Source organism: Planococcus citri, chromosome 1, assembly GCF_950023065.1.
Source record: "Planococcus citri chromosome 1, ihPlaCitr1.1, whole genome shotgun sequence".
In the NCBI taxonomy this organism is placed as follows: Eukaryota; Metazoa; Arthropoda; class Insecta; order Hemiptera; family Pseudococcidae; genus Planococcus; species Planococcus citri.
The window spans coordinates 30,696,106-30,711,569 of record NC_088677.1 but is presented as its reverse complement, the minus strand read 5'-3'; the positions used below and the strand labels follow the sequence as shown (position 1 = coordinate 30,711,569).

The following is a 15,464-nucleotide window of genomic DNA, read 5'->3' as shown; positions in this document are numbered from 1 at the left end:
TCAAAATTTAGCCCTCACTTCACTCAGAAATTTCAGGCTATAAATTTCAAAATGAAAAAGTAGGACTTGAGAAGGACTTTTAGCAGAACTTTCAGCAGGTCATTTCTCGAGCACTTATGGAATTTTTTGAGGTGGGCGGGGAGGGGGACGTCAATATTTACATTCAAGTTTTTGCAAAAAAAAATATTTGCTTTTCTGATGTTTTCAAACGCCTTATGATTTTATTTAAAAAGTAGACGCCAAAAATATAGGTAACGTTTCACTTTAATTTTTCGTTTCATTTTCTCCCCATCAATTTTTAAAATTGTAAATATCACATCATGTTCGCTTAAAATCAAAAACTCGGATTCTTCAATTTCGGTTGAAAATATTTCATATCATTATTTTCTAAAAGATTTTGAAATTCGAATAGTTTTTTCGAGGGCAAAAGCTCTCGAAAATTAGTACACATTCCAGGAGGAATAAAAACAATAAAATTCGAATGATATTTTTTTGTTGAAAAACCCCAAATTAAAAAAGAAAAGCAAACGGAGCCGAGCGAAGCGAGGGCAAAAGCTCTCGAGAATCGGTATTTTGAGAGGTATAAAAAAACAATGTTTTTTGAGTAATAAGTTACTAATAAAAAGTTTATCATTTTGTTAAATTTTGAAATTCGAATAGGTAATTAATTTTTTAAAAGAAAATTCAAAATTGAAAAAGTAAAGCAAACGGGTATGAGCGAAGCCAGGGCAAGATCTCTCAAAAATGTATAAATCAAAATCTAAAAAAGTCGACAAATGAGCCCTTTTCTACAAAATTTGTTCAAAATTCCAGAAAAAAGGGGGGAATTGAAAATTTGAAAAAGTCTTATTCAAAAAAGTAGGACTTTTGAATAAAATTGTGGAAAAGCAGGACTTTAGTAGAGCTAAAAGGACTAGTAGGACCTGTTAGACACCTTGAATATAAAATAGTTCTTTTTCCAATGCGTTTTTTAAAAAAGTATGGCGAAAAAATCTTAGGAATTCCATTCTAAAATTTTTATAATCCAATTTTTTCTGGCAATTTTGTTTTTCGAAAAACGATACATTTTCGGCGTATAACTACTATTTTTTTAAGTTTTTGGGAAATGAGAAGGAGCGACAAGGGCCCGGGGGCGGGGGGAGTTACGTAATGATACTTTTTCTTCACTTCCAGCGAGTGATTTTGAACAAAAGAATTCAGCCTGGTCGCAGTGGTCGCCCTATTTTTTGTCCAATTTGAAATTTTGGGAAAATTTGCAGAAAACATCACCATACCTATGCGTAGATCCATCTAAATTTTATTAAAATGTAAAAAAGATCGAAATCAAAACTCCATTAAAAGAAATCAATAATAACACAAATTTTAAATTTTTTTCAGTTTTTTGCAAACACTTTGAAGATGATCGCGGTTTGTGTGAATGAAATTAACATTGATTTGAATCACAACAATTTAAAAAGAAATACATAATTAATATCAAATTTGAAAAACTATTTTTTTCAAATTAATTGGCATTGTTTTATTCAAAATGAAAATAGAAGTGATTAAAATTCAATTGAAAATTGAAATGAAACTACACGGAATAACCAAGTCAAAATATTTCAGATGAAATTAAAATAAAACTTGGATTGATTCAATTTCAAAAAATTATTTTGAAAGTGTAATTTTTAATAGACATTATTTTAAATCAATTTAATGCAAGTAATATAAGTAAATTAATTAATTTATTCTAATACAATTTCAATTTCAATTTGATTTAAATGTGTAATTCAATCAAAGTTATTTTGAAATAAATTTCAAGTCAAATTGTCAACTGGAAGTAAATTTCAAAAATTCAAATTTGCGTGATATGAATTAAATTAAATTAATTTTAATAAAGGAAATAAAAATAATTCAAATTTATATAATTTTTAATTTCATTTAAATTATTTCAATTGATCCATTCAAGTCATTTTCAATTGATTTGATTTGGATTTTAAAAGTTGAATTATTAAATAAAAAATAATTTAATCCACTTCAAAATTATTTCAATCTAATTTATTAAAAAATTTACAATAATTTATTTGAATCAATTCGATGAAATTTTAATTTAATTTTATCAATTCAAACTAACATAATTTGGTTCGCTATTTTTACGAGTACCTACTTCAAAAAATTGCATTTTATTAAATTTATTTTGGGCTCAATTTAATTTAACTTCGAGCTGAAAAAATAAAAATTTGGCAACGAGGGCTTTTGTGGGTACTGATTTCATTTTTGACGAACATTTCATCTCAAAACGCAAAACAAGCCCCAACGAGGGCGGTACCAAACCAAAAATTCCCAAAAAATACAACATTTCAAGATGGAAGATTTTTTTCTTATAACCTGCAGGAACCACTATATACACACAATTTTGCACATAGACCAAATGTATTCCAACCCCTTCCAAATTTAAATCAGATACTCACTCAAAATTCTACTTTTTCTTCCACCAATACCGCACAAATTACACGCATTCACACGTAAACAAGATAGGTACACGACATAATACCTCATCTCCATTTAATTGCAACGTCTCTCGAAATCGAAACTACGAGTAAAAAAGACACGGTTGGTTATAAACACGTAAAATAAACCAATATTTCTCGAATTCTCCAAAGACCGGCCACAAGGGATGCGAAATAGTCGGTCAAATAATAGCGTAAGTGGGTGAAAATGAAAAATTATCGTCGATGACGTTCGCACAACGCAAGAGGAAAGGAGAAGTGGCGGAAAAGATGCGAAGACGAAAAGAAGTCATTCACCTTCGTTCCGCACCGAACGAACGTGAACCACGATTTGGCATTTTGTATTCAAACGTATATAAACGTACGAGAATACCTACAATAAAAATAAAAAGTAAAAAAATTCCCTCATTTAAATGATTCATTTTTCATTTTCGTTCGAGCGCAAATACATTGAAATTTCAAAAAAAGAAAAAAAAACTTGACGTATTCGCGGTGGCGGTAGAATACAACATAGAAGATTTTACTGTAGGTATACGGTTATTCCTTTCATTCATTGATGCCTTGATGGGAATAGGTTTGGAATTTTCTAAATTATATAATAAGATCGTATAGCGTTCACTTTCCCGCTTTACGGTGTGGATAAACAATGAAGGATTTAGCTTTCTTAAACTAATAAAACCCATAGATAATAAACAGTTAGTTAAAATTATCGCGTCCACACAATAACGAGGAAATGAAAAAATTAAAACTTTTCATTGTTTCGAGCTAACTTCTGGACTGATTCGTAAAAAGATAAGTTACTTATTATCCAGCGCCCAACTTGGATCTGCTATATACTTAAATAATATGGAATTAAAAAATTTGGAAGAAAGATCATTTCGCGTTTTATAATAATAATAAGCTCGAATACAGATAAAACGAATGCTATATTACCTATATTAAGTAGGTAGAGTTAAAATAAGTAATAGGCATTTTGTATCTTCAGTAGCCTCTCTTATATTAAGAAGCGAACTTTTCATATATAGGTATAGGTACTTGAATGATAAAGTTAAGTCACGTGATTTATTCATAGTGACATGAAGTACTTCATATACATATTAAGTACATCAAATTAATTTTATTAGTATTACGAACCAAACACAGACAAATTTTTAAAAAGTGTGCAGAATGAAAAGGTTATCAAACGATAACTTGATCTTATCATTCAATTTTATTTTAAAATAGATTTTAATAATTTTGACCAAACCTTAATAAGTAATAAAAGTATCTTATTAGCTGATAAAGGTTAAACTGTACCTATAGGTATGTAATTTTATGCCTTTGATCTATCCTATAACAAGTCAACCTCTTGAGATGTCCGCTTCTGATTTGAACAGAGCTGCGATTTTTGAAAAGATCATGATTTTAAACCCTCAAGATTTAAATTTCAGATACCCAAAATTTTTCGATTCTCTGCGAATATTTGAAAATCCAAAATTGATTATTTTCAGTGATTTTTATGTTGAAAAAAATATATTAATTAAACCTAATATTATTGTTAGGTATTTATTCAGTAAAAATTATGAAAATAAGTAGATGCTGCAGCTAAATGCATAAGTTTACTTTGTTCTCTGTTTTTTGCTTTTTTTATTTATTTATTTACTCATTTTATTCATTATTTTATTTTATTATTTATTTTTTTTAAAACCTTTTATAACATTTAAAAAAATGGTCTGTATGCTACGAGTAAATGTTATTTTTTTATACCTATACCCGAATCTATTAGTACATTGTTTATGACATTGTAAATGCAGCGAAAGCTGTGACCTGCAATAAAGATATTTGAATTTGAAATAAATATCAACTTCCCCGATCAAATTTCACAATTTTTGGTCATTCTGGAGCCTCCGGCGCGGCACGATTCGAGATTAATTCTTACAGAAAGCGTGGAAATTGATTTGAGTAGCTATAAACATTGAGTTTTGGCTTTCTTTCGACCTGTTTCACGAGATTATTCACATTTGAATAGATTTTCAGACGGTTACCTGGAGTATGGCTAGGAAAAAAAATGTTTAAAATCATAAATTCTATGTTTGCAGGGTTTGTTTTTATCAAAACCCAATAAACAAATTTTGTTAAGTTCAATTAAATTGAGATACAAACATCCTTCATAATTTGACATTTACTCAAGAAATTTTAAATTTGTAAAAATTATGGAACTCTTCTTCAACCTCCCTTGAGTCTGACGGGCTACAAAATGTTCCTGCCAATCACAGAGCAGCGTGGGAGGTCCCTAGACTTTACTTCAATATCAGTACCTGTTGGATGAACTTGAACCTATTTATTTCTTTTTTTTGGAAATTTTTGTTAAAAATTCAGATGAGAGATATTAAAGAAATAAAAATAGTTAAAATTTTATGAGAAAATATTTAAACCTTGATCAAACACAAAAAATTTCAGCGTAATATCACAAAAATACCTCTAATTAATTGCTAACAGTGACAAAAAACTAATCAAATCAAAATTAAATGTGAATACTGTTGCAAGAAATACTTACATTAAGTTTCTAAAATTAGTAATAAAAGTGCTGAGATTGACCACAAAATTTATATTTAAAAAAAAACAAAACTCCTGAACATTAGTTATAATGTCATGAAAGTAGCTGAAATAAACAAAAGTTCATGAAAAAGCACAGAAATCAAGAAAAATTTTGCGAAAATAGATACTTCCAATCACAGAAAAGTTTCTGAAATTGTGAAAAATTGATCAAATAGTATCATAAACATTTGTGAAATCGGTACAAAAATCACCAAAAATTATTAGAAAATCGATGAAAGCTACTTCCATAAAAATCAGTAAAAAGTCAACGTTAAACAACAAAAAAAAAAAAAACACCTTTGTTAGTTTCTTAAAAACCCATTAAAACGTTATGAAGTCAATGAAACTGGATCCATGGAATGCCCGGATCTCTGTTCAGGTTTAATCAGAGGATCCAAGAATGCAACATAAGACAAAATTTCAAAACCCGCATTCAATTTTTCAATGTTTAATGAATTGATTTCTGAAAATACAAAGACCATTTTCCACAAAAAAAAAATCAAAATTTGATCAAAGTGGACCAGTAAGCTGAAATTTGGCTGATGTGGATTTTCGACTGTACAAATCGGTGACGGTTTCCAGTCATTGTGGAGCCTTTAGTGAAATCTGGAGGTTTGTAATTTTTTGTAAAATATCCACAAAAGTGCCATGGTATAAATTCAATACTGGCAAAAATTTAAACATTAAAGTAAATCCACAAAAAAAACTTCGCACTCTGAATTTCTACAATGTTCATCATTCGTTACCTATTTTTTGAAATGTTTGAATACAATATAGGCTAAGAATTGTAGGCCATACCAGTTACCAGTAACATGAGGGAGGAGCTAACTTATGCAGTTTGGCACATGAAATGAAAAATCCCATCAATAATGATTAGGTAATGAACTCGATAATATATTTTCAAATAGCTTCGCTTCTTTAAAACTTAGTCAGTTATCAGTTTGAGATAATAAAAATATCCATCATAATGAATAAGAAACATGTGAACAATATTAAAGATCATGCAGGTAAATTCCATGAAAATGCACCCACTAAAACTGACTATCTAAATTATTTTCTTCAAAAAACCAATAGACACTGGTAATTGCATGGATGATTGTAAAAAGACACTTCATTAAATTACCATATAAAATGGATGCTAGTAGGTAATTAGCCTATATCTTGATGAACTTTTTACTGAACAGTTTGTTGAGGCTGAATTTTCAAATTATTTCGTTCATCCCAAATACATCTAATGTACCTATAATGACTGGAAACATGAGATAAAAATGCCAAAAATTAAATTGAGCATCACAGATGGGTACATTTATAAGCTGTACTGTACAAAATCGTATTAGAATTAAAATTATTTTTCGACGAAACAATTATACAAACAGGTAGGCCCAACAGATAGCTGGATAATTTATAAGCTTCTAAATTCCACATTGAAATATATAAGCACATTGATAAATTACCAAAGCTCGACTTGATTGTACTGCAGTTGAAGCACACCTTACACACAGCTGATCGAGGCGATAGATAGTACCAGATGCGCGAGGTAGGAAGGTAATTTAAGGTTAGTAACCGAGAGTGTTGTTATATCAGGTGTATCTTCAGCGCGAATATGAAAGGAGAAAGGTGTAGTGCGGGCGATATAGGTACACTCTTTGGGAGAAAGTTCATTGCGATATGATTCGTAATACATGAGTTCACCCACCAAAAGTATTTTTATAAATATGGCACGAAACGACGTAACGTACAAATAATTATAACTTGTCTTATGCGGTAACATACGTGTAAGAGTAAAATGGTAATGTTGAATTTTTTAGAATAATACATGTTGAAAATCTGCAAAGACTGAAAAAAACCACGTTAGGTGGATATTTTTCCATATTCTTCAACGCTTATTCCAGAATTTTAAATTTTCAAACCAAATTAACTTATAAACGTATCATTTTATCGTGTTCGCTATTCGTAAATACAAATTTTATATCAAATTAGGTACATGTAGGGGTACTTGTTATTTAGTTTTAAACCAAGATAAATTAATGTAGGTACTTTGCTTAAAATGTCTTCATTTATGATATTAAAAATCATATTTTCCACCATCTACGACTCGAATTAACGATATACATACTTAGCGGTCTTGGTTGTCTCTGCGCTCGAGCAAAATGAATTTTAAAATTATTACATTATTTTATCTAGGTACACAAAATGCCATGCTTTTCAAGAATCGAGCAATTAATTTTCCGTTATGAGACAAAGAACTCTCGGAAATTTTCTTCTCGAGGATGTATAATCATTTTGCATATTGATTAAAATAACGAAAATTATATTACATAATATTATAAAGGGTACATCTATATACATACAAGGTAAATTGTAAATTGAATTATGGCTGAAGTAGTGACTTCTGCCATAACACCGGAACTGATTCACCGATTTACTTTGCACTTAAATCTAATGAAGCAAAATCTCAACAAAAAAATGACTTACCAACCCTCCGACGAATGTAGCATGTTGAGTGATGAAATTACAGTGCGGTGAAGAAACATCTTTAATATTGAATTCAACGATGGATCTATGAAAATAATAATCAGTAATAACAAAATAATAAAATCTTCTTCAACACAGTATAGTTTGGATTTATTACAGAAAGCTACATAATACATATATTTCTTTTTCTTTTCTTACTCGAGAATCTTGGAATGAGCATTCAATAAACACATACAATGAAGAAATGTCTGAAGAGAAAAAATAATGATGCTCCTATACACTGAGTTTCCTTCAGCATACAGTTTTTTGTATTTGTTGACGGAAAATTAAAAATCTCAAACACTTACTCATATTGGATCTTGTACCGAGTTCGCTGTATGTATCTGATGATGAAATCGTTAAATCATCTGGAAATGTCTAATGAATTTAAATTTCTTCCACGAGTGTCGAGTAAACGTACTGATGGCAATGAAAAATGAAACTGTGATCTTTGAAACTGTAAGATGGCGGAGCACTTGATGAGTAAACAAAACATTGAATGGCTATTTCTACTTTTTTTTTAAAATTCATCGAAGGTAAAATCTCAAACACTTAACAATTCTGGATTTTGTATGTAGGTATCTGAAGATGGTTCCATGAAAATCATATCGAAGTTTCCCGTAAATTCCACGTACGTAGATGTACCCATGGCGGCGATCAAAAGTGAACTTTGGAACTACAAGATGGTGGTAAATTACACTACACTACCTATCCTATGGGCTATGTGAGAATGAGACATTTATGTGAGATAACAGAGATGAGATGAGAATCAAAGGCAAACCTAGCTGTTATGTTTTCAACAAGAAAAACAATGAATCAATGGCGAATTTCTTTCTTTACCCCGTACCTTATTCATAAACAATACATACACCAAGACCCCTTCCTCACCAGGAATGTCAGAACTTAATTTTGGTTTGGATGAGGATGCTATGGGTCATATTTCATATTTATAGACGTTACTTAGCAATTGCTTGGCTAAGTAGCGGATTTCTTTTCAATTTTTCTAGCAAATAGATGAATTAAAAATTTCACATTTTTGATTTGATATATGAATACTTCAGGATCCAATCTCTCAATTTAATGATAGATCCATTTTTAGAAATTCAATCATGACTGGAAAATGAACTTTGAAAATCATTACTTAGCCAAGCAATCGCTAAGTGTCGTCTATAAATATGGACCTATGAAAAAAAAAGTGATTTTTCAAGATGAAATGATGAATGCTAAAGCATTATTTTTGTTTAAATCTGGAGCAACAGGTTTCGATTACTTTTCTGTTTCAATCAACGGTTTCACCGTTTCAATAATTTTTGTACACAGATTCTCGAGAATCTGGATTTTGGCAGATTTGAATACCACAAAAATGTGCTAGGACTAGGATTGTACCTTTTGAAAATGGATTTTGAAATTTACATACCAATTTATTTCACTTATTGAGAGAAGTTTAGTTTTTTAAGATTTTGAAAGTTTGTAGTGTTGGAGCCCAAGCACTAGAAAGTGTTTTAAAAAGAGATTCAATAAATAAGGTACAAAAACCAGATTTTTGTGAATACCACACCGATGGATTTAGCATTAAATTCAATAAATTCTTCATAAATAGACATCAACTCAGACCATTCAATGCATTTGTGTGAAGAGTAATAAAATGCCAATTTTGAATTGAATTTTCTCAACTTGAAAAATTGCAATTCAATTACCTAATCGTAACTCAACGAGTTTTTAGCGACAAGGACAACGATGATAAATACAGTATTGGATTCAGCATTTAATTCCATACAAAACTGCAAAAATCTAATTCTACTACACAGAGCATTCTCATTCAAAAAAAATGTCTCATGTCGTGAAACGTGTGCTTATTTAATGACATCTGGTTGGTGTTTTGTGAGCACAATATTGATGAAGGTATCACATTGCATAGAAGATTTTGGAGATTTGAAAGAATAGCACACAATTTGAATCTTGAAAATGGTGGGGAGAATCCAATATCTGGAATAATTTGAAGATTTATATTTTCATTTTTCAGAGTAACTAGTTGATTTGTATGTACAATACTCGGGGTCGGTAGTCTTTGATTTTCCAAAATTAGAATGATTTCAATTATTCTATTTATTCAGATTCAAGAGCCATTATAAATATGTATTTCATAATTACAATAAATATGAGAATTACGAAATGACTGACAATCAAACAATACCAAAATGAAAAAAAAAATCATCGCTCAAAAAGATGTGTAATGAATACAAATAAAACGTCACAAACATATGTAATAAATTAATACTTAATAAAAACTATCATAAATCGTATTTTACTTTCCAAGTTAAAAAAAAATCATCACAAATAAATCATTCATTTTCATAAAATTAAAAAATATGTAGTAGGTAAAAGTTTTAATATCACATCTTAAAACTCATTTTATCAATAAATTAAAGAAAATCACAAACATTTCGACAAAAAAAAATTTAATTCACTTGAGGCTTATTAAAGCTTTATGGAAATTAGAATACTCAGAACATTTTGGGTCGTGTGTAATAGACCACAAGTCAGGTAAATGACGCGGTTTCATGGTATTTATGAAATGATTTCTCCATAAAATTTCCAATTCGTTGAGTTCATTTCGTTCTTGAAAATACTTGACTACTTTTTGACCATGTGACATTGAACGTTCATTCGACACTGGTAATCTGAAAATCAAATAAAAAAAAGAAAATTCTGATTTCTTGTACATTAATTAAGACTAAAGAGCATAGATTGAAAATTACTTCATTGATTTAATCTCTTGTAAGATATCGTCTGTAACTTCTTCACAATTTAAAATATCACAAATGGTGGACTTGATTTCTTCTATTCTACTTGATGATATGAGAGGATTCTTAGTCAACAAAGCATTAGCTGCATATTTCAACTTATTCACTCTACGAGCTTCTTCAGTCTGTAGAAAATTACAAAATTGGAACTTTAATTCATAATTATTTTGTTTCTCTGCAGAGCCTTTCAGAATTAAGCGCTGACCAATTTTAAGGGTAATACAGGTGCTTCACATTTCATAGTCAGTTCACGACGTAAATGCTGGTCGTATAAGGAACTTCTTGTATGACACATGGCACATAGTAGAACTACATCGTGTGATTTGTACTCTTTAATTTCCTCTGAAAAAAGTGACGCAAAAAAATGAATTAAAACGAAGATAGATGGGTATTGATGACGAAACTCATTAAAAAATTGCACATACTAGGAAAATGAGTACGATACTCGCAAGGAACAACGTTCTTTCTTCTCAAAGAATTTGTCTGACCACAGACGACGCATTTGTTTTCCTTTTCTTTCATATAATACAGCGAGTCAGGAGTTCTGTTGAATACTCGAGGCATAAAATTGAGCCTTACTGTTCTCGGAGATTCGGATACTTCCACGCCTAATCCTTTTTCAATATACCTGAAAATTACATGCATAAGAAATTGATGTGTGACATTTTAAGAATAATTCTGTGTTTCTATAATAATTCTTACCAGTTCAACTTTTTATTATTGCAAACACATAGAACATTTCCGTCAGGATCTTGTAGAAAACAATTTTCGTACAGAGCTCTTTTGATATTTATCCCTTTGTGCTGTTTTATATTCTGGAAATCATCATTTTCCGAATTCCGTTTCCTATTCGGTTTGCTTTTGAAAGAGTAATTCACATCCAACACATTATGCCAGGTATTCAGAAAAATATTCCAAGCTTCGTTTTCGTCAAGTTGTCGAGATATCTGTTAGAATTTTGAAACGTGATTAAAAAATGATCAAAATAGGCAATCGCATTCTTCTTCAATTTCATACTTACTTTGGTATAAGTAAGCATCATTTTTTCGACGATTTTCACCGGAATTAGGGCATCTAATGCTGCATATTGTGCTTGCAAATCTGATAAATTATCCACTTCCCAATTACTGCACTGCAATGCTTTATCTTTATTCAAGTCGATATCTAGAATATCTTTGGCCATTTTTTTCAACGATCCTGGAGGTAATCCCAAACTTTTGGCAGCGACGCTGATATCCAAACAGCTAAAAGCGCTGATATTGTAGTCAGAACGTAATAAATGCACGTCCGATTTTATAGCCGAGCCCACTTTGATTATACTGCTATCTTCGAGAATACTCTAAACAGAAATAACAATGACCTATTAAAATAAATCGAAATATGATGCAACGAAAAAAAAATCATCATAGAACTGCGCTTACAACAAGAGAAGAAGGTATCGATGATAATTTTGAAAGTCTAATGAGGGCACAGAATCCATCACTTGTTGCTAACTGAAGCAGTGCAATAGGATGCCTAACCTTGTCACACACCCATTCGCAATCTAATCCAACTACTCTGTAGTGATGCGTTTTCCTAAATACAAACAAAATTGGATATTGATTAGAATGGTTTACATACAAGTGCTTTAAACAGCACAATTAGTATGAATGAAATTGAAAAATACCCACTTCAAAAGTTCATTAGCAGCTTGTATGCACAGTTCGTCATTATCAACGATCATAATTTCAGATGGCTTGACAATTTCTCGCAGAACTCCGGATGCGGTTGGAGACGAATCCTCTTTACGTTTCCATTTTTTCACATATTTTAGGGACACCAAGATTACTGTACAAGTGATGGTCAGCAGACTTATTTGATACTTGTAAACTTTGGTGAAAGAATCTACATTAGACACATTCCTCCAAAAAAAGCTTTTCAGCACTGCTGATGAAGTTAGATTTGTTCCAAACATTTTTCATTTTCCTGGGAACTCAATTACACAAGTATAACTTTTTTCACTTCACGTATTAAATAACTTTTTTTCAAATTCAACTAATTATGAATTATTCGACTCTACACCAAAAATTTCCAATTTATTTTCCTGTTTTTAGTGTTTTTACTGTTTTTCTGTTATTTTTGGAAAAAGCGGCTGATAAGCGTTATCATTTTTATTTGTATCCAAAGCTAGCCATCGTGGCGACGGCGTATTGCGTATATAAAAAAATCTTTAGAACTACCACCACCCCAAATTTTATTATGCAAATTATTTGGTGATAAAACGAACGAAGGATCAACCAAAAATTATTGTGAATGTAAAGATTTCGTCGAAGAGTTTTAATTATTTAATGTTAATTAATCAGATGTGAGACAATCACTTATTGATCTCCTTGTTTCATATCCTCAGGTCGAGTACAATGATTTGTGATCCATTTTTACGTTTATAAACAAATTCGAATCAAGCAATCAAATTTTTAAAATAAATTTCCTAGTGATAATTATCGCTATTAAAAATGTTCAAAGAAGACGCTCTTTTGGATGATGATCCTATTGAATTCAAGGGAGGAAAATTGACTTTGAGTACAGATGAAACAGAAAGTGAAAAACCTCTCCTTAACCGAAGAGTTACAAGTAAGTTGGCTAAATAGGAATCATTCTTCGTACCTATATGTATATTGTAAACCTAAATTTTGAATTTGTTTTAGATGAAACCTCTCTAGCTTTACCTTGGACAGAAGAAGATCCCAGATCATTTTTTTGTTACCGCGATGAATTGGTTACCAATGTAATGGCAGAAATCAAACAATTTCTGGATAATTCTCATAATATTAGTGACGTTTGTGGTACTTGGCTACTCACTGAGTAAGTGAATAAATTACTCAACATTTTTCACTTGCGGAAATGATTTATAACTCGCAATTTTTCGGTTTTTTCAGAATCAGTTTTTGGGATAACGAACGAGAAAGAGTGGTAGTCTTGACGAAAGATTATTTAATTGTTGTTAAGTACGATTTTATCGCTTTAAAAATACTGAATCATTATAAAATACCATTACACGATATAGATACGTTGACCGTTGGCGATTTGGTTTATCCTTCGGGTTCCTTAGCACCGTAAGTATCAACGTACCCATATCTTTTCTTTGTTAATATGTATTGTTTCTAAGCATCGATTTGTTTAAAATTCATTATTTTACAGACACATAAATGGAATAACTTCAGGTGTAATGCATGTTCTAAAAAGTTGTGCGTTAAAAGTTGCTCGAAATAGTTTGACTAATTTTAATACGCCACAAAGTATTAACGAAACTTTCAATATTACATACTTTAAAGCAAGGTATTTGTATTGAAAACATTTTAACACACTTTTGATGATTTGATGGCTTGCTTCTGTGGAAATTTACGATTTATTTTGTTCACATCATCTCAAGTACACCCAATTTTTTAAAAAAAAATCCATCTAAAACATTTTAGTTGACAAATACATAGTTATATTGACACGTTTTTAGTTTGCGTTATTTTTGCATTATAAATTTTTGAGTGCAACTTGACCACGATTATCTTCGAGGAATTTTTATTTAGTGCTAAAAAAAAAATTGTGGTTTTATTATTTGGCTTTTGCTTCTTTATCAAAGTAATGATTAAGTTTTTTTTGTTCTGCTTTAATTTCGGCAGTCTTATCGCTTATATTAATATTAGTATTGAGTGTCGTCATTTCGTTTAAAAATATAACTAAACTATTGAGAACTTTCATTGTGATAAAAATTTCAGGACCCGAAACATCACCGGAGTACGTCCGATGTGGAATAAAGGAGAGCCATTAAAATTTAGCACGAAATGGAATCCTTTTTCAAACAGCATTCCTTGGGCTACATTTACGTCACATCCATTACTATGGCATAAAAGTATGATTTTCAACGTCGTTGAAATAATTGTGTTACTATCAGAGTTGACGTAGATATTGATATTTGTTTTATCAATTCCTGTATTTCTAGCTGGTAACGATGAATACTTGCGTACGTACGATGTTGACAACTTCGTATCTCGTTTCATTAAAGCGGTGCAACAAACTCCTCGTACGTCGATGTGTCATATCCAACATAAACCTATCTTACTGCAGAATTACTTTGGTGTTTTATCCATCATTCATAATCGTAATGGATTAGGTTTTTTCAAAGTCAGAGGAAAATTTAGCTTTTAATGCGATATTTCATTTACATTCCTTTTTATGATTTACTACTCGTATCGTAATGAATCTCTACCACTCATTTATTTATAATTTACGCTAATTATGCTGAACGCCAAAATCATGAAGCGTATGCCTGTAATTTTGTGCAATAATGTGTTTCTTACAAATGTACCTATTTATCTGTTGAATGGAATCAAGTTTCATTTATGTATTGAAAAGTTATCACTAGTTGAATGTTTGCTTTTAATGTAATTTTTTTCTATTTGATTAAAATTTCTGTACTTTTTTCTGTTATAGTTTTGTACATGTAGAAGTGTATCAATTCATCTCTGCCAATCAATCGTAGAGGTGGCCATGAATTTGAGACCATTCAAAAGAAAATTGAATTTCCTTCAATAACGATGTATGCCAATCTTTCTTCAAAGTTATTGCCCTTTAGAGATCAAAAAAACGGAAAACCCAATTCGATGAATTCATGTTATTTTCTCGTCCGCATTTTTTACAAACAAACATTTTGTGATATCGTAATTTTCTCAGTTTGAAAGTTTCATTTTAAAAAGAGGATCGCGTTTGCGAATCTTGAAAAAAATTACACAACTGGAAAGTGGATAAAATTTGCTTTCCTGTGGTATAAAAAAATTATTGGGTCCGGCGTCCGGGAAATGGTTTTTGAGGAAAAATTGAAATTGAACTTCTGTCCTCTCGTCTCATCTTCTGCTATTCTATTCTACACTAGAAATTTTTTTACCCATTCTCCTGGCTGATATTGCCAAGTGCGAGCGTATTTGTTTAAAAATTATCGCTATTAGCTTCTGAGATAATGGAGAATTCGCGATTCTTCAATAATAAGGCGCAAAAAATGTTTTAATTTTCATAACTATCAAATAAAGCAAATAATTTCAAATAAAAATATAAA

The 15,464-nt window shown here is 30.6% G+C and overlaps 2 protein-coding genes across 3 annotated transcripts; one reads left to right on the top strand and one right to left on the bottom strand.

The window, feature by feature from the left end:
* Positions 1–9,790: 9,790 nt before the first annotated feature.
* Exd2 (Exonuclease 3'-5' domain-containing 2) lies at positions 9,791–12,485 on the bottom strand. Its single transcript, XM_065343700.1, has 8 exons — positions 12,052–12,485; positions 11,803–11,956; positions 11,403–11,720; positions 11,084–11,328; positions 10,807–11,009; positions 10,587–10,723; positions 10,337–10,506; positions 9,791–10,258 (listed from the first exon to the last, which is right to left on the bottom strand). Exons 1-8 carry the CDS (start codon positions 12,333–12,335, stop codon positions 10,042–10,044), a joined length of 1,728 nt encoding a protein of 575 aa, XP_065199772.1. The 5' UTR covers positions 12,336–12,485; the 3' UTR covers positions 9,791–10,041.
* A 154-nt stretch (positions 12,486–12,639) lies between these two features.
* LOC135831317 (tumor protein p63-regulated gene 1 protein-like) lies at positions 12,640–14,834 on the top strand. 2 transcript variants are annotated; one of them, XM_065343703.1, is made up of 6 exons: positions 12,640–12,991; positions 13,066–13,222; positions 13,297–13,473; positions 13,559–13,696; positions 14,131–14,264; positions 14,355–14,834. In XM_065343703.1, exons 1-6 carry the CDS (start codon positions 12,874–12,876, stop codon positions 14,558–14,560), a joined length of 930 nt encoding a protein of 309 aa, XP_065199775.1. In that variant the 5' UTR covers positions 12,640–12,873; the 3' UTR covers positions 14,561–14,834. The 2 variants fall into 2 exon arrangements, with proteins under 2 accessions (XP_065199775.1, XP_065199776.1); XM_065343704.1 differs by lacking the exon at positions 13,559–13,696 and having other exon boundaries at positions 12,641–12,991.
* Positions 14,835–15,464: the final 630 nt, after the last annotated feature.

What these genes read in the sequence shown, in the direction of transcription:
- Exd2 (XM_065343700.1), bottom strand. Translation starts at nt 12,335, where the DNA reads ATGTTTGGAACAAATCTAACTTCATCAGCAGTGCTGAAAAGCTTTTTT. An exon ending in AATAATAAAAAGTTGAACTG is followed by an intron (nt 11,010 to 11,083) that starts GTAAGAATTATT and finishes TGTAATTTTCAG; the next exon opens with GTATATTGAAAAAGGATTAG. An exon ending in CAAGAGATTAAATCAATGAA is followed by an intron (nt 10,259 to 10,336) that starts GTAATTTTCAAT and finishes TTTGATTTTCAG; the next exon opens with ATTACCAGTGTCGAATGAAC.
- LOC135831317 (XM_065343703.1), top strand. Translation starts at nt 12,874, where the DNA reads ATGTTCAAAGAAGACGCTCTTTTGGATGATGATCCTATTGAATTCAAG. An exon ending in CCTTAACCGAAGAGTTACAA is followed by an intron (nt 12,992 to 13,065) that starts GTAAGTTGGCTA and finishes AATTTGTTTTAG; the next exon opens with ATGAAACCTCTCTAGCTTTA. An exon ending in GGTACTTGGCTACTCACTGA is followed by an intron (nt 13,223 to 13,296) that starts GTAAGTGAATAA and finishes CGGTTTTTTCAG; the next exon opens with AATCAGTTTTTGGGATAACG.